Source organism: Babylonia areolata, chromosome 21 (genome assembly GCF_041734735.1).
Source record: "Babylonia areolata isolate BAREFJ2019XMU chromosome 21, ASM4173473v1, whole genome shotgun sequence".
Taxonomy (NCBI): Eukaryota; Metazoa; Mollusca; class Gastropoda; order Neogastropoda; family Buccinidae; genus Babylonia; species Babylonia areolata.
In genome coordinates, this window is record NC_134896.1 from 1,332,331 (window position 1) to 1,358,936 (window position 26,606).

At 41.5% G+C, this 26,606-nt stretch overlaps 1 protein-coding gene across 1 annotated transcript in view; it reads left to right on the forward strand.

Moving 5' to 3' along the window:
* The window catches only part of LOC143296017 (excitatory amino acid transporter 3-like), an 86,245-nt gene that overhangs the window by 34,728 nt on the left and 24,911 nt on the right, over positions 1-26,606 (forward strand). Inside the window, exons 3-4 of the mRNA XM_076607758.1 lie at positions 13,196-13,270; positions 17,845-17,967. Coding sequence (XP_076463873.1) covers positions 13,196-13,270; positions 17,845-17,967 — 198 coding nt within the window. The remainder of the gene's footprint in view (positions 1-13,195; positions 13,271-17,844; positions 17,968-26,606) is intronic.

The window sequence follows — 26,606 nt, forward strand, 5'->3', positions numbered from 1 at the left end:
TGCACTGTACTGTACTGTACTGTATTATACTGCACTGTACTGTACTGTACTGTATTATACTGCACTGCACTGCACTGTACTGTACTGTATTATACTGCACTGCACTGCACTGTACTGTACTGTATTATACTGCACTGTACTGTACTGTATTATACTGCACTGTACTGTACTGTATTATACTGCACTGCACTGCACTGTACTGTACTGTATTATACTGCACTGTACTGTACTGTACTGTGTTATACTGCACTGTACTGTACTGTATTATACTGCACTGTACTGTACTGTACTGTACTGTACTGTACTGTATTATACTGCACTGTACTGTACTGTACTGCACTGTACTGTACTGTACTGTGTTATACTGCACTGTACTGCACTGTATTATACTGCACTGTTCTGTACTGTACTGTACTGTACTGTGTTATACTGCACTGTACTGTACTGTACTGTACTGTATTATACTGCACTGCACTGTACTGTACTGTACTGTATTATACTGCACTGTACTGTACTGTATTATACTGCACTGTACTGTACTGTACTGTACTGTATTATACTGCACTGTACTGTACTGTACTGTACTGTATTATACTGCACTGTACTGTACTGTATTATACTGCACTGCACTGTACTGTACTGTACTGTATTATACTGCACTGTACTGTACTGTATTATACTGCACTGCACTGTACTGTACTGTATTATACTGCACTGCACTGTACTGTATTATACTGCACTGCACTGTACTGCACTGTACTGTATTATACTGCACTGCACTGTACTGTATTATACTGCACTGTACTGTACTGTATTATACTGCACTGTACTGTACTGTACTGTATTATACTGCACTGTACTGTACTGTACTGTATTATACTGCACTGTACTGTACTGTATTATACTGCACTGTACTGTACTGTGTTATACTGCACTGTACTGTACTGTACTGTATTATACTGCACTGCACTGTACTGTATTATACTGTACTGTACTGTACTGTATTATCCTGCACTGTACTGTACTGTATTATACTGCACTGCACTGTACTGTACTGTAATGTACTGTACTGCACTGTACTGCACTGTGTTATACTGCACTGTACTGTACTGTACTGTATTATACTGCACTGTACTGTACTGTATTATACTGCACTGTACTGTACTGTATTATACTGCACTGTACTGTACTGTATTATACTGCACTGTACTGTACTGTACTGTATTATACTGCACTGTACTGTACTGTACTGTATTATACTGCACTGTACTGTACTGTATCATACTGCACTGCACTGTACTGTACTGTATTATACTGCACTGCACTGTACTGTACTGTATTATACTGCACTGTACTGTACTGTATTATACTGCACTGTACTGTACTGTACTGTATTATACTGCACTGTACTGTACTGTACTGTATTATACTGCACTGCACTGTACTGTACTGTACTGTATTATACTGCACTGCACTGTACTGTACTGTATTATACTGCACTGTACTGTATTATACTGCACTGCACTGTACTGTACTGTACTGTATTATACTGCACTGTACTGTACTGTATTATACTGCACTGCACTGCACTGTACTGTACTGTATTATACTGCACTGTACTGTATTATACTGCACTGCACTGCACTGTACTGTACTGTATTATACTGCACTGTACTGTACTGTATTATACTGCACTGTACTGTACTGTATTATACTGCACTGTACTGTACTGTATTATACTGCACTGCACTGTACTGTACTGTACTGTATTATACTGCACTGTACTGTACTGTATTATACTGCACTGTACTGTACTGTACTATACTGTATTATACTGCACTGTACTGTACTGTATTATACTGCACTGTACTGTACTGTACTGTATTATACTGCACTGCACTGTACTGTACTGTATTATACTGCACTGTACTGTACTGTATTATACTGCACTGCACTGTACTGCACTGTACTGTACTGTATTATACTGCACTGTACTGTATTATACTGCACTGTACTGTACTGTATTATACTGCACTGTACTGTACTGTACTGTACTGTATTATACTGCACTGTACTGTACTGTGTTATACTGCACTGTACTGTACTGTACTGTATTATACTGCACTGCACTGTACTGTATTATACTGCACTGTACTGTACTGTATTATACTGTACTGTACTGTACTGTATTATACTGCACTATACTGTACTGTATTATACTGCACTGCACTGTACTGTACTGTAATGTACTGTACTGTACTGTGTTATACTGCACTGTACTGTACTGTACTGTATTATACTGCACTGTACTGTACTGTATTATACTGCACTGTACTGTACTGTACTGTATTATACTGCACTGTACTGTACTGTATTATACTGCACTGCACTGTACTGTACTGTAATGTACTGTACTGCACTGTACTGCACTGTACTGTACTGTAGTATACTGCACTGCACTGTACTGTACTGTACTGTGTTATACTGCACTGTACTGTACTGTATTATACTGCACTGCACTGTACTGTATTATACTGCACTGTACTGTACTGTACTGTATTATACTGCACTGTACTGTACTGTATTATACTGCACTGTACTGTACTGTACTGTATTATACTGCACTGTACTGTACTGTGTTATACTGCACTGTACTGTACTGTATTATACTGCACTGTACTGTACTGTACTGTATTATACTGTACTGTATTGTACTGTATTATACTGCACTGTACTGTACTGTATTATACTGCACTGTACTGTACTGTACTGTGTTATACTGCACTGTACTGCACTGTACTGCACTGTATTATACTGCACTGTACTGTACTGTACTGTATTATACTGCACTGCACTGTACTGTATTATACTGCACTGCACTGTACTGTACTGTATTATACTGCACTGTACTGTACTGTACTGTATTATACTGCACTGTACTGTACTGTATTATACTGCACTGCACTGTACTGTACTGTACTGTATTATACTGCACTGTACTGTACTGTACTGTATTATACTGCACTGTACTGTACTGTATTATACTGCACTGCACTGTACTGTACTGTATTATACTGCACTGTACTGTACTGTATTATACTGCACTGCACTGCACTGTACTGTACTGTAATATACTGCACTGTACTGTACTGTATTATACTGCACTGCACTGCACTGTACTGTACTGTATTATACTGCACTGTACTGTACTGTACTGTATTATACTGCACTGCACTGTACTGTACTGTACTGTATTATACTGCACTGTACTGTACTGTATTATACTGCACTGTACTGTACTGTACTGTATTATACTGCACTGTACTGTACTGTACTGTACTGTATTATACTGCACTGTACTGTACTGTACTGTATTATACTGCACTGCACTGTACTGTACTGTACTGTATTATACTGCACTGTACTGTACTGTATTATACTGCACTGCACTGTACTGTACTGTATTATACTGCACTGCACTGTACTGCACTGTACTGTACTGTATTATACTGCACTGCACTGTACTGTATTATACTGCACTGTACTGTACTGTATTATACTGCACTCTACTGTACTGTACTGTATTATACTGCACTGTACTGTACTGTATTATACTGCACTGTACTGTACTGTGTTATACTGCACTGTACTGTACTGTACTGTATTATACTGCACTGCACTGTACTGTATTATACTGTACTGTACTGTACTGTATTATACTGTACTGTACTGTACTGTATTATAATGCACTGTACTGTACTGTATTATACTGCACTGCACTGTACTGTACTGTAATGTACTGTACTGCACTGTACTGCACTGTACTGTACTGTGTTATACTGCACTGTACTGTACTGTACTGTATTATACTGCACTGTACTGTACTGTATTATACTGCACTGTACTGTACTGTATTATACTGCACTGTACTGTACTGTACTGTACTGTATTATACTGCACTGTACTGTACTGTATTATACTGCACTGCACTGTACTGTACTGTACTGCACTGTACTGCACTGTACTGTACTGTATTATACTGCACTGCACTGTACTGTACTGTGTTATACTGCACTGTACTGTACTGTATTATACTGCTCTGCACTACACTGTACTGTATTATACTGCACTGTACTGTACTGTACTGTATTATACTGCACTGTACTGTACTGTATTATACTGCACTGTACTGTACTGTACTGTATTATACTGCACTGTACTGTACTGTGTTATACTGCACTGTACTGTACTGTATTATACTGCACTGTACTGTACTGTACTGTATTATACTGCACTGTACTGTACTGTATTATACTGCACTGTACTGTACTGTACTGTGTTATACTGCACTGTACTGCACTGTACTGCACTGTATTATACTGCACTGTACTGTACTGCACTGCACTGTACTGTACTGTATTATACTGCACTGTACTGTACTGTATTATAGTGCACTGCACTGTACTGCACTGTGTTATACTGCACTGTACTGTACTGTACTGTATTATACTGCACTGTACTGTACTGTACTGTATTATACTGCACTGTACTGTACTGTACTGTACTGTATTATACTGCACTGTACTGTACTGTACTGCACTGTACTGCACTGTACTGTACTGTATTATACTGCACTGCACTGTACTGCACTGTACTGTACTGTATTATACTGCACTGCACTGTACTGTATTATACTGCACTGTACTGTACTGTATTATACTGCACTCTACTGTACTGTACTGTATTATACTGCACTGTACTGTACTGTATTATACTGCACTGTACTGTACTGTGTTATACTGCACTGTACTGTACTGTACTGTATTATACTGCACTGCACTGTACTGTATTATACTGTACTGTACTGTACTGTATTATACTGTACTGTACTGTACTGTATTATAATGCACTGTACTGTACTGTATTATACTGCACTGCACTGTACTGTACTGTAATGTACTGTACTGCACTGTACTGCACTGTACTGTACTGTGTTATACTGCACTGTACTGTACTGTACTGTATTATACTGCACTGTACTGTACTGTACTGTATTATACTGCACTGTACTGTACTGTATTATACTGCACTGTACTGTACTGTATTATACTGCACTGTACTGTACTGTGCTGTACTGTACTGTATTATACTGCACTGTACTGTACTGTATTATACTGCACTGCACTGTACTGTACTGTACTGCACTGTACTGCACTGTACTGTACTGTATTATACTGCACTGCACTGTACTGTACTGTACTGTGTTATACTGCACTGTACTGTACTGTATTATACTGCTCTGCACTACACTGTACTGTATTATACTGCACTGTACTGTACTGTACTGTATTATACTGCACTGTACTGTACTGTATTATACTGCACTGTACTGTACTGTACTGTATTATACTGCACTGTACTGTACTGTGTTATACTGCACTGTACTGTACTGTATTATACTGCACTGTACTGTACTGTACTGTATTATACTGCACTGTACTGTACTGTATTATACTGCACTGTACTGTACTGTACTGTGTTATACTGCACTGTACTGCACTGTACTGCACTGTACTGTACTGCACTGCACTGTACTGTACTGTATTATACTGCACTGTACTGTACTGTATTATAGTGCACTGCACTGTACTGCACTGTGTTATACTGCACTGTACTGTACTGTACTGTATTATACTGCACTGTACTGTACTGTACTGTATTATACTGCACTGTACTGTACTGTACTGTACTGTATTATACTGCACTGTACTGTACTGTAATGTACTGTACTGCAGTGTATTATACTGCACTGTACTGTACTGTGTTATACTGCACTGTACTGTACTGTAATGTACTGTACTGCACTGTACTGTACTGTATTATACTGCACTGCACTGTACTGTGTTATACTGTACTGTACTGTACTGTACTGTATTATACTGCACTGCACTGTACTGTACTGTATTATACTGCACTGTACTGTACTGTACTGTGTTATACTGCACTGTACTGTATTATACTGCACTGTACTGTACTGTACTGTATTATACTGCACTGCACTGCACTGTACTGTACTGTATTATACTGCACTGTACTGCACTGTACTGTACTGTATTATACTGCACTGCACTGCACTGTACTGTACTGTACTGTATTATACTGCACTGTACTGTACTGTATTATACTGCACTGCACTGCACTGTACTGTACTGTATTATACTGCACTGTACTGTACTGTATTATACTGCACTGTACTGTACTGTACTGTACTGTATTATACTGCACTGTACTGTACTGTACTGTATTATACTGCACTGTACTGTACTGTACTGTATTATACTGCACTGCACTGCACTGTACTGTACTGTATTATACTGCACTGCACTGCACTGTACTGTACTGTATTATACTGCACTGTACTGTACTGTATTATACTGCACTGTACTGTACTGTATTATACTGCACTGCACTGCACTGTACTGTACTGTATTATACTGCACTGTACTGTACTGTACTGTGTTATACTGCACTGTACTGTACTGTATTATACTGCACTGTACTGTACTGTACTGTACTGTACTGTACTGTATTATACTGCACTGTACTGTACTGTACTGCACTGTACTGTACTGTACTGTGTTATACTGCACTGTACTGCACTGTATTATACTGCACTGTTCTGTACTGTACTGTACTGTACTGTGTTATACTGCACTGTACTGTACTGTACTGTACTGTATTATACTGCACTGCACTGTACTGTACTGTACTGTATTATACTGCACTGTACTGTACTGTATTATACTGCACTGTACTGTACTGTACTGTACTGTATTATACTGCACTGTACTGTACTGTACTGTACTGTATTATACTGCACTGTACTGTACTGTATTATACTGCACTGCACTGTACTGTACTGTACTGTATTATACTGCACTGTACTGTACTGTATTATACTGCACTGCACTGTACTGTACTGTATTATACTGCACTGCACTGTACTGTATTATACTGCACTGCACTGTACTGCACTGTACTGTATTATACTGCACTGCACTGTACTGTATTATACTGCACTGTACTGTACTGTATTATACTGCACTGTACTGTACTGTACTGTATTATACTGCACTGTACTGTACTGTACTGTATTATACTGCACTGTACTGTACTGTATTATACTGCACTGTACTGTACTGTGTTATACTGCACTGTACTGTACTGTACTGTATTATACTGCACTGCACTGTACTGTATTATACTGTACTGTACTGTACTGTATTATCCTGCACTGTACTGTACTGTATTATACTGCACTGCACTGTACTGTACTGTAATGTACTGTACTGCACTGTACTGCACTGTGTTATACTGCACTGTACTGTACTGTACTGTATTATACTGCACTGTACTGTACTGTATTATACTGCACTGTACTGTACTGTATTATACTGCACTGTACTGTACTGTATTATACTGCACTGTACTGTACTGTACTGTATTATACTGCACTGTACTGTACTGTACTGTATTATACTGCACTGTACTGTACTGTATCATACTGCACTGCACTGTACTGTACTGTATTATACTGCACTGCACTGTACTGTACTGTATTATACTGCACTGTACTGTACTGTATTATACTGCACTGTACTGTACTGTACTGTATTATACTGCACTGTACTGTACTGTACTGTATTATACTGCACTGCACTGTACTGTACTGTACTGTATTATACTGCACTGCACTGTACTGTACTGTATTATACTGCACTGTACTGTATTATACTGCACTGCACTGTACTGTACTGTACTGTATTATACTGCACTGTACTGTACTGTATTATACTGCACTGCACTGCACTGTACTGTACTGTATTATACTGCACTGTACTGTATTATACTGCACTGCACTGCACTGTACTGTACTGTATTATACTGCACTGTACTGTACTGTATTATACTGCACTGCACTGTACTGTACTGTACTGTATTATACTGCACTGTACTGTACTGTATTATACTGCACTGTACTGTACTGTACTATACTGTATTATACTGCACTGTACTGTACTGTATTATACTGCACTGTACTGTACTGTACTGTACTGTATTATACTGCACTGCACTGTACTGTACTGTATTATACTGCACTGTACTGTACTGTATTATACTGCACTGCACTGTACTGCACTGTACTGTACTGTATTATACTGCACTGTACTGTATTATACTGCACTGTACTGTACTGTATTATACTGCACTGTACTGTACTGTACTGTACTGTATTATACTGCACTGTACTGTACTGTGTTATACTGCACTGTACTGTACTGTACTGTATTATACTGCACTGCACTGTACTGTATTATACTGCACTGTACTGTACTGTATTATACTGTACTGTACTGTACTGTATTATACTGCACTATACTGTACTGTATTATACTGCACTGCACTGTACTGTACTGTAATGTACTGTACTGTACTGTGTTATACTGCACTGTACTGTACTGTACTGTATTATACTGCACTGTACTGTACTGTATTATACTGCACTGTACTGTACTGTACTGTATTATACTGCACTGTACTGTACTGTATTATACTGCACTGCACTGTACTGTACTGTAATGTACTGTACTGCACTGTACTGCACTGTACTGTACTGTAGTATACTGCACTGCACTGTACTGTACTGTACTGTGTTATACTGCACTGTACTGTACTGTATTATACTGCACTGCACTGTACTGTATTATACTGCACTGTACTGTACTGTACTGTATTATACTGCACTGTACTGTACTGTATTATACTGCACTGTACTGTACTGTACTGTATTATACTGCACTGTACTGTACTGTGTTATACTGCACTGTACTGTACTGTATTATACTGCACTGTACTGTACTGTACTGTATTATACTGTACTGTATTGTACTGTATTATACTGCACTGTACTGTACTGTATTATACTGCACTGTACTGTACTGTACTGTGTTATACTGCACTGTACTGCACTGTACTGCACTGTATTATACTGCACTGTACTGTACTGTACTGTATTATACTGCACTGCACTGTACTGTATTATACTGCACTGCACTGTACTGTACTGTATTATACTGCACTGTACTGTACTGTACTGTATTATACTGCACTGTACTGTACTGTATTATACTGCACTGCACTGTACTGTACTGTACTGTATTATACTGCACTGTACTGTACTGTACTGTATTATACTGCACTGTACTGTACTGTATTATACTGCACTGCACTGTACTGTACTGTATTATACTGCACTGTACTGTACTGTATTATACTGCACTGCACTGCACTGTACTGTACTGTAATATACTGCACTGTACTGTACTGTATTATACTGCACTGCACTGCACTGTACTGTACTGTATTATACTGCACTGTACTGTACTGTACTGTATTATACTGCACTGCACTGTACTGTACTGTACTGTATTATACTGCACTGTACTGTACTGTATTATACTGCACTGTACTGTACTGTACTGTATTATACTGCACTGTACTGTACTGTACTGTACTGTATTATACTGCACTGTACTGTACTGTACTGTATTATACTGCACTGCACTGTACTGTACTGTACTGTATTATACTGCACTGTACTGTACTGTATTATACTGCACTGCACTGTACTGTACTGTATTATACTGCACTGCACTGTACTGCACTGTACTGTACTGTATTATACTGCACTGCACTGTACTGTATTATACTGCACTGTACTGTACTGTATTATACTGCACTCTACTGTACTGTACTGTATTATACTGCACTGTACTGTACTGTATTATACTGCACTGTACTGTACTGTGTTATACTGCACTGTACTGTACTGTACTGTATTATACTGCACTGCACTGTACTGTATTATACTGTACTGTACTGTACTGTATTATACTGTACTGTACTGTACTGTATTATAATGCACTGTACTGTACTGTATTATACTGCACTGCACTGTACTGTACTGTAATGTACTGTACTGCACTGTACTGCACTGTACTGTACTGTGTTATACTGCACTGTACTGTACTGTACTGTATTATACTGCACTGTACTGTACTGTATTATACTGCACTGTACTGTACTGTATTATACTGCACTGTACTGTACTGTACTGTACTGTATTATACTGCACTGTACTGTACTGTATTATACTGCACTGCACTGTACTGTACTGTACTGCACTGTACTGCACTGTACTGTACTGTATTATACTGCACTGCACTGTACTGTACTGTGTTATACTGCACTGTACTGTACTGTATTATACTGCTCTGCACTACACTGTACTGTATTATACTGCACTGTACTGTACTGTACTGTATTATACTGCACTGTACTGTACTGTATTATACTGCACTGTACTGTACTGTACTGTATTATACTGCACTGTACTGTACTGTGTTATACTGCACTGTACTGTACTGTATTATACTGCACTGTACTGTACTGTACTGTATTATACTGCACTGTACTGTACTGTATTATACTGCACTGTACTGTACTGTACTGTGTTATACTGCACTGTACTGCACTGTACTGCACTGTATTATACTGCACTGTACTGTACTGCACTGCACTGTACTGTACTGTATTATACTGCACTGTACTGTACTGTATTATAGTGCACTGCACTGTACTGCACTGTGTTATACTGCACTGTACTGTACTGTACTGTATTATACTGCACTGTACTGTACTGTACTGTATTATACTGCACTGTACTGTACTGTACTGTACTGTATTATACTGCACTGTACTGTACTGTAATGTACTGTACTGCACTGTATTATACTGCACTGTACTGTACTGTGTTATACTGCACTGTACTGTACTGTAATGTACTGTACTGCACTGTACTGTACTGTATTATACTGCACTGCACTGTACTGTGTTATACTGTACTGTACTGTACTGTACTGTATTATACTGCACTGCACTGTACTGTACTGTATTATACTGCACTGTACTGTACTGTACTGTGTTATACTGCACTGTACTGTACTGTATTATACTGCACTGTACTGTACTGTACTGTATTATACTGCACTGCACTGCACTGTACTGTACTGTATTATACTGCACTGTACTGCACTGTACTGTACTGTATTATACTGCACTGCACTGCACTGTACTGTACTGTACTGTATTATACTGCACTGTACTGTACTGTATTATACTGCACTGCACTGCACTGTACTGTACTGTATTATACTGCACTGTACTGTACTGTATTATACTGCACTGTACTGTACTGTACTGTACTGTATTATACTGCACTGTACTGTACTGTACTGTATTATACTGCACTGTACTGTACTGTACTGTATTATACTGCACTGCACTGCACTGTACTGTACTGTATTATACTGCACTGCACTGCACTGTACTGTACTGTATTATACTGCACTGTACTGTACTGTATTATACTGCACTGTACTGTACTGTATTATACTGCACTGCACTGCACTGTACTGTACTGTATTATACTGCACTGTACTGTACTGTACTGTGTTATACTGCACTGTACTGTACTGTATTATACTGCACTGTACTGTACTGTACTGTACTGTACTGTATTATACTGCACTGTACTGTACTGTACTGCACTGTACTGTACTGTACTGTGTTATACTGCACTGTACTGCACTGTACTGCACTGTATTATACTGCACTGTTCTGTACTGTACTGTACTGTACTGTGTTATACTGCACTGTACTGTACTGTACTGTACTGTATTATACTGCACTGTACTGTACTGTACTGTATTATACTGCACTGTACTGTACTGTGCTGTACTGTGTTATACAGCACTGTACTGTACTGTACTGTACTGTACTGTACTGTACTGTATTATACTGCACTGTACTGTACTGTATTATAGTGCACTGCACTGTTCTGTTCTGTACTGCACTGCACTGTTCTGTTCTGTACTGTACTGTACTGTACTGTATTATACTGTACTGTACTGTACTGTACTGTACTGTATTATACTGCACTGTTCTGTGCTGTACTGTGTTATACTGCACTGTACTGCACTGTATTGTACTGAACTGTACTGTACTGTATTATACTGCACTGTTCTGTGCTGTACTGTGTTATACTGCACTGTACTGCACTGTATTGTACTGTACTGTACTGTACTGTGTTGTGTTGCATTGTATTAGAGTGCATTTTATGGTATTGTATTCTCTTTTGTATTGTGACTTTTTGTCACAACATTTTTCTCTGTGTTAAATTTGGGCTGCTTTCGCCGGGGACAGCGCTTCGCTACGGTGACAGCTTTAAAAATGGTTTTTCTGCCGACAAGAATACACTTTAATGTTTGATGGCTGTCACGAAATATTCTTTGTGTGTTTTTCCATTGGTCTATTGTATGTGCAGCTGGTACGGAGATGTGTGTGGGATGAACAAAAAACCTGGCCATTACAATGTTGAGCGTACCTTACACATGGTGCTGAAAGGAATCATTTTAACCCAGCTTCAATGCATTTAATCACGTGACGTTTCTTTTTGTGAAGGATGGGTCACATATAGGACATTAAAACTGTGTATAATGCTGTTTCCCCGCCCGATACTCTGAAAAAGAATATACCTGTAATTTGCGGTCTTATTAATAAGTGATAGTGATTAATTTTATTACGTGGGCAAACAAGGCTCAGCTGTGCTCTGCTCTCTCTCTCTCTCTCTCTGTCTCTCTCTCTCTGTCTCTCTCCACACTCCCACCCTTCTCTGTTTTTCTGTCTCTGTCGGTCTGTGTGTCTGTCTCTCGCTCTCTCTCTTTCTCAGTCTGTCTTTCTGTGTGTCCCTCTCCCTGTCTGTCTGTCTGTCTCTCCCTGTCTGTCTGTCTGTCTCTCCCTGTCTGTCTGTCTCTCTCTCCCTGTCTGCTGTCTGTTTATATGTATGTTTGTCACTCTGTCTCTGTCTCTCAATCATTCACCTGTGACATTTTTATGTTCATATACTGTCTTATATGTGTATGCTTCCTTTGGCAACAAGCACTCCCTCCACCCCACCCCCCACCTCCCGGTCATTGCCATGTGTATCTCTATTAGACTTACTGTTTCATATTTACATTAGTATAGTATTTGATAGCGTGCACACATCTATATAAATGTATGTATGCGTGTGCAGGTTTACCTGGAGAGCTGTACATGAGGATGCTGAAGGCCGCTGTTCTGCCCCTGATCATCAGCAGCATCATCACTGGTCAGTATGTCAGACAGGGGGTAAAGGGGGGAGAGAGAAAGGGAGGGGGGGAGAGAGAGAGAGGAAGGGAAGGAGGGAGGGAGGGGGAGGGAGAGAGAGAGAGGAAGGGAAGGAGGGAGAGAGAGGAAGGGAGGGAGAGAGGGAGAGAGGAAGGGCTAGACAGAGAGAGAGAGAGGGAGGGAGGGACAGAGACAGAGAGGGGGGAGGGAAGGAGGGATGCAGAGAGAGAGGGGGGAGGGAAGGAGGGATGGAGAGAGAGAGAGGGGGGAGGGATGGAGAGAGAGAGAGGGAAGGAGGGATGGAGAGAGAGAGAGGGGGGAGGGAAGGAGGGATGGAGAGAGAGAGAGGGGGAGGGAAGGAGGGATGGAGAGAGAGAGAGGGGGAGGGAAGGAGGGATGGAGAGAGAGAGAGGGGGAGGGAAGGAGGGATGGAGAGAGAGAGGGGGGAGGGAAGGAGGGATGGAGAGAGAGAGAGGGAGAGAGTAATGGGAATTGCCACGTCGCAGCCATTAGAATAAAAACCTGAATTTATATGAAAGGAAGAGGCGGTAAGCCTACTCTGATACTGACAATAAACCCCCAGGGTAGTCTGGAGGTGTGGACATTTCATGATGGATATTGTCAACACACAGACGAAAATGGGTCAATTCACAGTTACTGTATAAAACCGGTGTAACCTCTGAAATCGACCCTCCACCCTGCAGGTCCCCCAGGGAACTTGTCGGTGTCCCAAATCGTCCCTCCACCCTGCAGGTCCCCCAGGGAACTTGTCGGTGTCCCAAATCGTCCCTCCACCCTGCAGGTCCCCCAGGGAACTTGTCACTGTCCCAAATCGTCCCTCCACCCTGCAGGTCCCCCAGGGAACTTGTCACTGTCCCAAATCGTCCCTCCACCCTGCAGGTCTCCCAGGGAACTTGTCGGTGTCCCAAATCGTCCCTCCACCCTGCAGGTCCCCCAGGGAACTTGTCACTGTCCCAAATCGTCCCTCCACCCTGCAGGTCTCCCAGGGAACTTGTCACTGTCCCAAATCGTCCCTCCACCCTGCAGGTCTCCCAGGGAACTTGTCGGTGTCCCAAATCGTCCCTCCACCCTGCAGGTCCCCCAGGGAACTTGTCACTGTCCCAAATCGTCCCTCCACCCTGCAGGTCCCCCAGGGAACTTGTCGGTGTCCCAAATCGTCCCTCAACCCTGCAGGTCCCCCAGGGAACTTGTCACTGTCCCAAATCGTCCCTCCACCCTGTAGGTCCCCCAGGGAACTTGTCACTGTCCCAAATCGTCCCTCCACCCTGCAGGTCCCCCAGGGAACTTGTCGGTGTCCCAAATCGTCCCTCCACCCTGCAGGTCCCCCAGGGAACTTGTCACTGTCCCAAATCGTCCCTCCACCCTGCAGGTCTCCCAGGGAACTTGTCACTGTCCCAAATCGTCCCTCCACCCTGCAGGTCTCCCAGGGAACTTGTCGGTGTCCCAAATCGTCCCTCCACCCTGCAGGTCCCCCAGGGAACTTGTCACTGTCCCAAATCGTCCCTCCACCCTGCAGGTCCCCCAGGGAACTTGTCGGTGTCCCAAATCGTCCCTCCACCCTGCAGGTCCCCCAGGGAACTTGTCACTGTCCCAAATCGTCCCTCCACCCTGTAGGTCCCCCAGGGAACTTGTCACTGTCCCAAATCGTCCCTCCACCCTGCAGGTCCCCCAGGGAACTTGTCGGTGTCCCAAATCGTCCCTCCACCCTGCAGGTCCCCCAGGGAACTTGTCACTGTCCCAAATCGTCCCTCCACCCTGTAGGTCCCCCAGGGAACTTGTCACTGTCCCAAATCGTCCCTCCACCCTGCAGGTCCCCCAGGGAACTTGTCGGTGTCCCAAATCGTCCCTCCACCCTGCAGGTCCCCCAGGGAACTTGTCACTGTCCCAAATCGTCCCTCCACCCTGCAGGTCTCCCAGGGAACTTGTCACTGTCCCAAATCGTCCCTCCACCCTGCAGGTCTCCCAGGGAACTTGTCGGTGTCCCAAATCGTCCCTCCACCCTGCAGGTCCCCCAGGGAACTTGTCACTGTCCCAAATCGTCCCTCCACCCTGCAGGTCCCCCAGGGAACTTGTCGGTGTCCCAAATCGTCCCTCCACCCTGCAGGTCCCCCAGGGAACTTGTCACTGTCCCAAATCGTCCCTCCACCCTGTAGGTCCCCCAGGGAACTTGTCACTGTCCCAAATCGTCCCTCCACCCTGCAGGTCCCCCAGGGAACTTGTCGGTGTCCCAAATCGTCCCTCCACCCTGCAGGTCCCCCAGGGAACTTGTCACTGTCCCAAATCGTCCCTCCACCCTGTAGGTCCCCCAGGGAACTTGTCACTGTCCCAAATCGTCCCTCCACCCTGCAGGTCCCCCAGGGAACTTGTCGGTGTCCCAAATCGTCCCTCCACCCTGTAGGTCCCCCAGGGAACTTGTCACTGTCCCAAATCGTCCCTCCACCCTGCAGGTCCCCCAGGGAACTTGTCGGTGTCCCAAATCGTCCCTCCACCCTGCAGGTCCCCCAGGGAACTTGTCGGTGTCCCAAATCGTTCCCCAGGGGACGTTTCAGGTCACTGACGTGACCCATGGAAGACGTTCTGGGGCGTCCCCCACACTCCTGCTGGTTCGCCCCCCACCCCCCGGCCCCCTGACTTTCCTTGAAAATCCGTCCAAAAACGTCCCCCCCCAATCCCCCCCTGTCACCCCCCCCCCCCCCCCCAAAAAAAAAGAAAAAAAGTTTGATACATTCCTTTCACGTACGGTTTGGAACGTTAGGTGTGTGTGTATGTGTGTTTGTGTGTTTGTGTGTGTGTGTGTGTGTGAGCGTTAACGACAGCACAACGCTTCTTTTTCACAATTCAAACATGCTTTGGTCAACTGATTTCCATGATCATCATGCATCTCTGATGAAAGGTATCATTATTATTGTCAGTTATACATCATGCTATTGTCAGTTACACATCATTATTGTCAGTTAATGTAATATGATTACAACCAAGACAGAAGGTTACACAGCTTCCGATTTTTATTACAATTGTTTCTCTTTATTTGTATGAGTTTCATTTGAAGTGTGTCGTAATTCGCTTTTTGAAATGTGTCGTAATTCGCTTTTTGAAGTGGTCGTAATTTGCTTTTTGAAGTGTGTCGTAATTCGCTTTTTGAAGTGTGTCGTAATTCGCTTTTTGAAGTGTGTCGTAATTCGCTTTCAGAATCGAGTTTGGAATGTTTGTAGGACCTGAAACTTACTAGCAGACAATAAAATGCGATTGTTCATCATGATAATGATGATAATAATACTAGTAATAGTAATAATAATGGATACTATTGAGAGCTTTCTTTCCTTAAAGAGGGGCTCAAAGCGCTTCACAGTAAACATCAAACACACGCAACACGCAACTTACGAAGGGAAGGAGAAACATAATGATTTAACGCACAAAAGCATGAAACATATTCAAAGACTAAGTGTATTACATTGCTTAATTACATAGAGACGACAGGCAGACAGACTGACAGAGAATCAGAATCAGAATTTTATTCAGTAAGGCCAAAGCCCCATTTGAAGGGGTTGTGAACCATGATAAGTACACCATATTTTGCAACAAAAACAAATCGCAAAATATAAATATATGCAAATCTTATACCCCAAATGCACACACACTCACGTTATGAGGAAATAGAAAAACAACAACAAAAACAATAAGAAAAACAACCAACATTTGATGTCAGTACTTTAATTTGTCCATGATGTAAATACTCCAAGGAAGACAAGTTACATTGCCTTGTGTTGTTCAGCACTAAATGATCTGACAAATGTTTATTCCTTCCAAATATTACCGAAATCCATGTGCCTTAATCAGGTTTGTTGGTATCATCCAATGGAAATGGTGATGTCCGGAATTTGTCACTTTTCTTGTACAGTGCAATTAGATTGAGATATAATGGATTGTCTTGATGATTTATTTGTTTGACATTACCATTGTTATGTATGTATGACATTTAATATGGCTGGGATTTGTTTATATGTCCATGTAGACCCCTTCATGAGGGGCTATGGCCTCTCTCTCCCTATCTTTCTCCCTCTCTCTCTGTAGTAACTATCATGTTTCGGGAATGGGAACGTTTGAGTAATATAACTGGCCACCATTAGGTTGGTTTAAGAAAAGATTCCAAACAATGACATGCATCGTTTGTTTTGTTAGCTGCAATGCACCAGCAACTTGCAAGTGATGAGGAAGCATATGTTGCATTTTTACATCTGGAAAAGGCATGTGACTCATTCTCTAGAAAGTTCTTCTGGTCTTAAGAAAGGTGTTGCAGGCAAGCTTTTTTTTCCACGATGTGTTAAGTTATATATAGTGAACAAAAAGCTAGGGTAAAAAAGTGTGTGGGTGTGTGTCCGCGCGCGCGCGCGTGTGTGTATTTGTGTGTGTGTGTGTCCGTGTGTGTGTGTGTAAGTGTATGTGTGTGTGTATGCGCGCGCGCGCGCGCGTGTGTGTGTGTGGGCGCGCGCGTGCGTGCGTGTGTCTGTGTCTGTGTGTACTTGTAACTCGTGTGTGTGTGTGTGTGCGCGCCAGGCACGGCCAGCCTGAAGCCCAAGGAGAACGGGAGGGTGAGCGTGGTGTCTCTGGTCTACATCATCGTCACCAACGTCATCGGCGGCGTCGTCGGCTCTGTCCTTGCCGCCATTATTCAGCCTGGTGAGGAAACGAACGAACGAATGAATGAATGAATGTATGAAGGAATGAACGAACGAATCAATAAATGAATGAACGAACAAACAAACAAAAATAACGAACGAATCAATGAAATAATGAACGAACAAACAAACAAAAATAACGAACGAATCAATGAAATAATGAACGAACAAACAAACAAAAATAATGAACGAATCAATGAATGAATGAACGAACAAACAAACAAAAATAAAGAACGAATCAATAAATGAATGAACGAACAAACAAACAAAAATAATGAACGAATCAATGAATGAATGAACGAACGAATGAATAAAGGAATGAACGAACGAACGGATGAATGAATGAATACTTCAGTGAATGAATTTTAATTTGTTTTGTAGATTTGTTTCCATCTAAAGGAATTGTAGTTTTCTTTTTTTAAAATTCTTACCCCCTTCCCCTGAAACTATTATTATTATTTCTTTTATATCATTTCACTTATCTAAGGCACGTAAGAAATAATCAAGGAGATAACCATACTATCACACACAGAGAAGAGAGATTAAAAAAAAAAGAAGAAAAAATGACTGAATCTTTAATCTCCAGAGGTGGAGATATTGGCCGATGTTACATATCCTATATGCCGTTGTTTTAAGACACGCACACATACACACACACACAGATCAGACACAGACATACAGACAAGTTTCAAGTTTTAATTATCCTTTCACACCTATTGGTCTATGGAGGATTACTGCAAAATACTCTTTTCGTGCCCATAACAAACATTTCCAAATACACAACAATGGCACATAAAAGTTGAGAAAACACAAATGTCTTTTAACTCCAAAAGAATAACTAGGCAACATTTGCAAATCTAATCATCTTACTTACAGCTAAAATGACTTTTTTGCCTCCTTTGAGCATAAAATGTTTATTATTACAAAAATTAAAAACCGATTTTGGAGACAAATATTTTTTAGGAACATATCTATTTCGTAACTGATCATAATTGGGACATTCCATTATAAAATGAAACTCATCACCAATCACAGACATGTTACAAACCTTACAAAACCGTAACTCTCGTGGTATGCCTTTGTGTCTCCCTGTTTCTATTTCCAGCTTATGATTACTACTTCGAAATCTGAAGAAGCTGATAACATAATTATCAGGCATTTGACTTATATATTTTTCTCTACCAAATCCACTTTTGAAATTTCTATAAAACAAACATTTACTACTCGCCTCTAGAGCATGTCTCCATAGATTTTGAAAACTATCTCTCAAGGCAATGTTGACATTCTTGCAGAAAGATTCCCTCTCCAAGAAGAATTGAGCATCCCAAACACAGTCATACCCTGCTTCTATTAAAATTTGTCTGATACAACTCATCCATTTTGAAGAATAAATACCATTTCGATATAAGTCAAGTAATATCAAATATATTTTCCCAGAATATTTTTCTGTGTTTGATATTACTAAGCTGGTCCAAAATCGAACTAATCTCATTTTCACTAACACACTAATTGGATAAATACCAGTTTCTCCATAAACAATTTGGGTCATAGTATTTCTGTTCAGTTTGAACAAGCGTTTCAAAAATTTCAATTCTAATTTTTCAAGTATATCTACATTTTCATAACCCCATATTTCTGCACCATACAACAAAATAGGAACAATCATAGACTGGTACATGTCCAGAATGATATGTAAAGGTAAATCTTGATTTCTGGCTGACTGAAGTAACGAAAACATAGCTTTTTGGCCCTGTTCATAAATCAGTTTTTTAGCTTTATAAAAAGTTCCGTTTCTACTAAATTCGATGCCAAGATATTTAAAAGAATCAACAACATCCAAACATGCATCACCAAACTTAAAAACAGGCTTTAGCTTGTTTGTAGAATTAAATATCATCCCTTTAGTTTTCTTAACATTGACCACTAGTTTCCATTCTAAACAATATTTGTGAAAAACATTGAGGGACTGCTGTAATCCTTCTTTCGTCTCTGAAAGTAAAATTGTGTCATCTGCATACAGCAGTACAAATAATCGCATGTAATTATCTAACTCTGAAATGTTAACATTCAATAAAAGATCAACAGATGGACTCTTATGCTCAGTCAAATACAACTCTAAATCATTGAGATACAGAGAAAAAAGCAAAGGCGAGAGATTTTCTCCTTGTCGTACACCCTTACAAATGCTAAAGAAATAAGATTTTTCACCATTTAAAAACACACATGACTTAATTCTATCATACATGTTCATTATGACACGCAAAATTTTACCATTCACGCCTTCATGAACAAGTTTTTGCCATAACCCACTTCTCCAAACTGAATCAAAGGCTTTTTTAAAATCAACAAAAGCACAGTAAAGTTTCTTCTTTTTCATGGAGAAAATATCAATAAGTGATTTCAAAACAAACATTTGATCTAATGTAGAATGGGACTGTCTAAATCCTGCTTGGGCTCCTGAAAGTATATTGTTTGTATTGATATAATCAGTCAGTCTAGCATTTAACACTGTAGTGAATAGTTTTCCAACACAGCTGAGCAAAGTTATCCCCCTATAATTATCACAGTCAAGTGTATCACCTTTGCCTTTATACAATGGCAATATCAAGCCGGATACCCATTTTTCTGGTACAACACCTTCGTCCAGTATCTTGTTAAATAATTTACAGTATGTTTCTGTCAGCAAAGGAACGCTGTTGATGATATATTCATTACGAATCATGTCTTCACCGGCACTTTTGCCATTCTTCAGTCTTTTGATGGCTGAAGTAATTTCATCTTCAGTAATACATGCATTTAAAATATCATCATTATCCTCTAAATTGATAATGTGCATTGCCGTTGTACTGTCAATATGTTCATTATCATTAACGTTAAGGTTGCTGAAATGGTGAAACATGTCTTCTAAGTTTATGGGACAAGATGTTTTCTTTTTCTTTTTAATTCTATTCCATAGTTCCCTTGAATTGCTTTTGCGTAAACTTCGTAGTTCACTGTGCCATTTTTTTCTCCACGTCTTTTCTGCTTTCTTTAAAACGGACTTGTAACTTTTGCTGACTCTTTCGAGCGTGTCTCTATTTTTACTAGAATTTCTTTTTTTTACTCTGTGTTTAGCTTTAAAATACTCTGATCGGCTTCGTTTGCATGTGGAATCAAACCAGCTGCGACTATCTCTGTGTTTTGTCTTAGAAGTACGAATTTGATATGTCCCGAGAGTATCTTTTGCCGTCTCAATCAGAATGTTTGCGAGTTTATCATTTATGACGTCAATATCATCAGCATCGATTGCGTCATTTAAGTGTGTAAGCTCAGCGTTAGACAAATTTTCTTGAAAAGAAGCAGCCTTTTCGTGTTCCCATTTTCGTATTATTTCATTCTGACCTGTTAAATTTGATGTGGCACATTTTTTATGACACGGTATGACAGCCGTATCAGTATGATTTTTATGGTTCAATATGCGACACTCTGTAGCCAGAGACAAGATCAACGGGCTGTGTACATCAGATAATAAAGCATCAAAAGGGGAAATAGTAAAATCTGTTATTTTTGTGAACAAAAAGGGGGATCCAATCATGTAGTCAACCACAGTACAGCCATTACTAGTAAACATTCCGATTCCATCATCTCTCCCTGCTCTTCCATTAAGAATATACAATGAAGACGATTTACACAAGTCAATCAATCTATACCCATAGTTGTTTGGTCGACGATTATCTTGATTATGTCTACACTTAATTGGATATAACTGCTCATCTAAAACATTGATCAAATCATGGAATGGACCTTTACTGTCACTCTGATGTTGATCAATAAAATCTTTCAAATTTTTTGTATAAGCATTAAAGTCACCTGCTAACAGAATATAACAATCATATTTACTTTGTATATCAAAGAGCATGTTTTCAACATCATCAAACATATCAACACTACTATACACTGATCCTTCAGGAGGGATGTAAACCACTCCAACACACACATCTTTATCATATCCCGTTAAAGATGATTTTATCATGAACCATGTTGAGTTGCTGTCTTTGTTTGGTAGAGTGGTAATATAATTACAATATTTCTTTTTGTATGCAAAAGCAACACCACCTGAACGTTGGTACGATGAACATTTTCGACTGTAAACATGTATTGTATACCCAAGTTCATAGAAAACATTTTCAAGGAATGAGTGATCTTGCTTGTCTGTTTTTGTTTCTGTTAATAAGATAACATCAAACTGACTAATGTGTGTAACAAATTCACTATGTTTTAACCTACTTCGCAACCCACAAACATTGAGTGATACAAAGCTTATGTTATGTCTTTCACCAGCTGAGCTTTTTGAATAGTTCACAGAAGAATCATGTAAAGCAGAACAACAATCACGTGAATTAAAACAATCAACAAAACTGTCAGGTAACAAATTTTGACCGTTTTCTGAGAGAAAACTGCATTGCCCTCCGTCGCACCCCTATCCCACAACATGCTGAAGACCCAAAGCTTCAAAGTCTACACTGTCCACACCAAGGTGGAACAGGTCATCAGGGTTGTCAATCAGGACGACCTTGGTGTTTGTAGTTTGGCCCGGCGTCTTCTTGAGGACACAGCGGATCCGACCGTCATGCGTTGTCGACACCCTGTCAACTGCCTCGTTGCGCTTTGCCGCGTGTAGCAGTCTGGAGCGGAGAGGAGTCAGGTCGTCGTTGATGAAGACTTTCTTGAACTCCTGGGTCTCTTTCAGGGCACGTCGCTTCTCCATCAGCGTCGCCTTTGTCCGCCGAGACACAAATTTCACCAGCACAGGTCGGCCAGCGGGAGCGTTGCCACGGGAAACAGTGGAGTTGTGGCTGTTGGTCTTCCTCTGGCCAGACCTGTGGACAACAGCTATTTCACTGGGCTTGATGGTACAGCCCGCAGCCTGGAAGACTTTACTGACTTCCTCCTCCAGGTCCTCGTTGTCTTGTTCTGGAATGCCGATGATTTTAACGTTCTCTCGTCGGCTGTATTGTTCTTGTTTGTCTATTTTGTACTGAAGAAGGAGGTTTTGCTTTTTCAACACCTCAACGTCTTGATTAAACTGTTTGGTGACAGCATCGACAATAGTTAATAAAATGTTCTTTAGACTTTGTTCCAAAATAATTTTTAACGATGACGACAACAACGGGACGAGCAGCTCTGCGACACGATTAGCAATTGCGTCATTGTCAAAATCGTCACTGGACTTTTTACAACCTTTCTTCCCCTTCCCCTTGCCACCCTTTGCACTATTTATCTTGTTAAACACACAATCTTCCAGAGTGTCACGAAAACCAAAGCTTTCGTTGTTGAGTGCATCTTCAATGAGTTTTTCCATTGGAATGATACCGGCTGACTTGGAAGGTTTCTGTGAAAAAGAAGAAGAAGAAGATGATGATGATGACGATGGTCTGTGAGTAGGCGCCATTTGCACACTGTAGTTTAGGCCTACTGTGATTTTTTTTCTACAACCTCCTTTTAAACACTGGCCAAATCAAATCAAATCAAACCAAAAGTTCATGGTATGCAATTGTTTATGTGTCTGACCTGAGCTGGCATTAAAACAGGTTAAGAAAACTGCATGATAGAACAAATAAATGCGGCAATAAGTGCAGATTAACTGACGGCTGACATCTTGAACAATCTGTTTTCAAAACCCGGTCACATACCCCTTGACGTCGACCACGTTTCACACAACTATATGATATCCATGGTCATTTCACATTTGGAAGTAATATTATACGAAAAAATAATTGAATAAACCGCACAGTTTCGCAAAAAGACTTTTAACAGAAGAGAGATGTACGAGTCGGTCTCATCAGGTGGGCGTAGAAATACCACACCACACATGCACAGCACAACACACCACACTACACCACATGCACAGCACAACACACCACATGCACAGCACACCACACCACACTACACCACATGCACAGCACAACACACCACACTACACCACATGCACAGCACAACACACCACACCACACTACACCACATGCACAGCACAACACACCACACTACACCACATGCACAGCACAACACACCACACTACACTACACCACATGCACAGCACAACACACCACACCACACCACATGCACAGCACAACACACCACACTACACCACATGCACAGCACAACACAACACACCACACTACACCACATGCACAGCACAACACACCACACTACACCACATGCACAGCACAACACACCACATGCACAGCACAACACACCACACTACACCACATGCACAGCACAACACACCACACCACATGCACAGCACAACACACCACACCACACTACACCACATGCACAGCACAACACACCACACCACATGCACAGCACAACACACCACACCACACTACACCACATGCACAGCACAACACACCACACCACATGCACAGCACAACACACCACACTACACCACATGCACAGCACAACACACCACACTACACCACATGCACAGCACAACACACCACACTACACCACATGCACAGCACAACACACCACACCACACTACACCACATGCACAGCACAACACACCACACTACACCACATGCACAGCACAACACACCACACTACACCACATGCACAGCACAACACACCACACCACACCACATGCACAACACAACACACCACACTACACCACATGCACAGCACAACACAACACACCACACTACACCACATGCACAGCACAGCACAACACACCACACTACACCACATGCACAGCACAACACACCACACTACACCACATGCACAGCACAACACACCACACTACACCACATGCACAGCACAACACACCACATTCAAAGCACCCACCCACCCAGAGTCTCACCACCTCCCCCACACCCACACTTACACCCACCCCTACGAACACACACACACACACACACACACACACACACACACACACACAAGCTCACACACGCTTGCGCATGGATCAGTATGATTGTACTGGTTGCGATAGACATGAATCAGCGAAGAGCGAAACTGGTAGAATTATTATTATTTTTATTTTATTTTTAAAATTTTTTTTATGAGAGAGAGGCCAAGATTTGCCGCTTCTGACGAGGACTATAACACACTTGGGCCCAGCTCTCTCTTTCGCTTCGTCACGCCCTGCATCGGCTGTTTGAAGTGTGGTCATAAAACCAGCCTCTTTTCAACCTAACTCCTCCTCCCTCCCCACCCCCCTTCTCCTTCCTCACCCCCCTTCTCTCTTCTCCCCCCTTCTCCCTCCCCGCCCCATCTCCCTCCCCCTTCTCTCTTCTCACGTCACTTCCGGGTCTACACTTTCTTTGGATTTCTTCACTTCCGGGTCTACACTTTCTTTGGATTTCTTCACTTCCGGGTCTACACTTTCTTTGGATTTCTTCACTTCCGGGTCTACACTTTCTTTGGATTTCTTCATTTATATATATCTAACTTGTGTGTGTGTGTGTGTGTGTGTGTGTGTGTGTGTGTGTGTGTTGTTTTACCTTTCATCTCTATGAATCAATGCACGCATGTACCTGAATGACTGGTGTGAAAGCTCTCAGTGGTTAAGACACTTGTCTACCGATACAGTGTCCATCAGGGTATGTGGGTTCAAATCTTTTTTTCTTTTGTCTCACCCTTTCTCCCAAGTTGGGCTAGGAAATCAAACTGTGAGCGCCCTATCGTTCTGGTGGGACGATAAACCCAGGTCCCGTATGCAGCATGCACTTAGCGCACGTAAAAGAACCCACGGCAACAAAAGGTTGTTCCTGTCAAAATTCAGTAGAAAAATCCACTTCGATAGGAAAAACAAATAAAACTGCACGCAGGAAAAATACCCCCCCCCCCAAAAAAAAAAGAAAAGAAAAAAAGGGTGCCGCTGTAGTGTAGCGACGCGCTCTCCTGGGGAGAGCAGCCCGAATTTCACACGCAGAGATCTGTTGTGATAAAAAAAAAAAAAGAAAGAAGAAGGAATACAAAAGAAGACCCATTCTGATACGTTCACAGGTATACGTGCATGCACTCAAAGCCTGACTAAACGCGTTACGGTGCTGGTCAGGCATCTGCTTAGCAGATGTGGCGTAGCGTATGTGGGTGTGCCGAACTTAGTGATGCCACCACGAGTAACCGAAACCGAAACTGAAACTTGTCTGTGCACAAGACTCAGCTGTGGAGTTGTGGCCCAGTGGGAACCTTGGAAGCGAGACAATCTGAGGACGCTGGATCGATTCCAACAGTCGCCTTAATTTTCTTCCCATCCACTGGACCTTGAATGGGGTGGTATGACCTTGAGTGGGGTGGTATGACCTTGAGTGGGTTGGTATGACCTTGAGTGGGGTGGTATGGACATTAGTTCGGATGGGGCGACGAACCGAGGTCCCGTGTGCAGGATGCACTTACCACACGTAAAAAGAAACCACAGTAACAAAACAAATGCCAAAACCCCCCCAAAAAACAGAAAAAGAACGAGAGAAAAAAAAAAAAAAAAAAAAAAAAGAGCGAGAGGTGGCGGTCCTAATGTAGCGACATGCTCCGTGGTGAGAGCAGCTCGAATTCTACACACAGAGACGTGATATGACAAAAGTCAATGCAATGCAGTGCTGTGCAATGCAATGGAATACGATACAATACAATACAATACAATACGATACAATACAATAC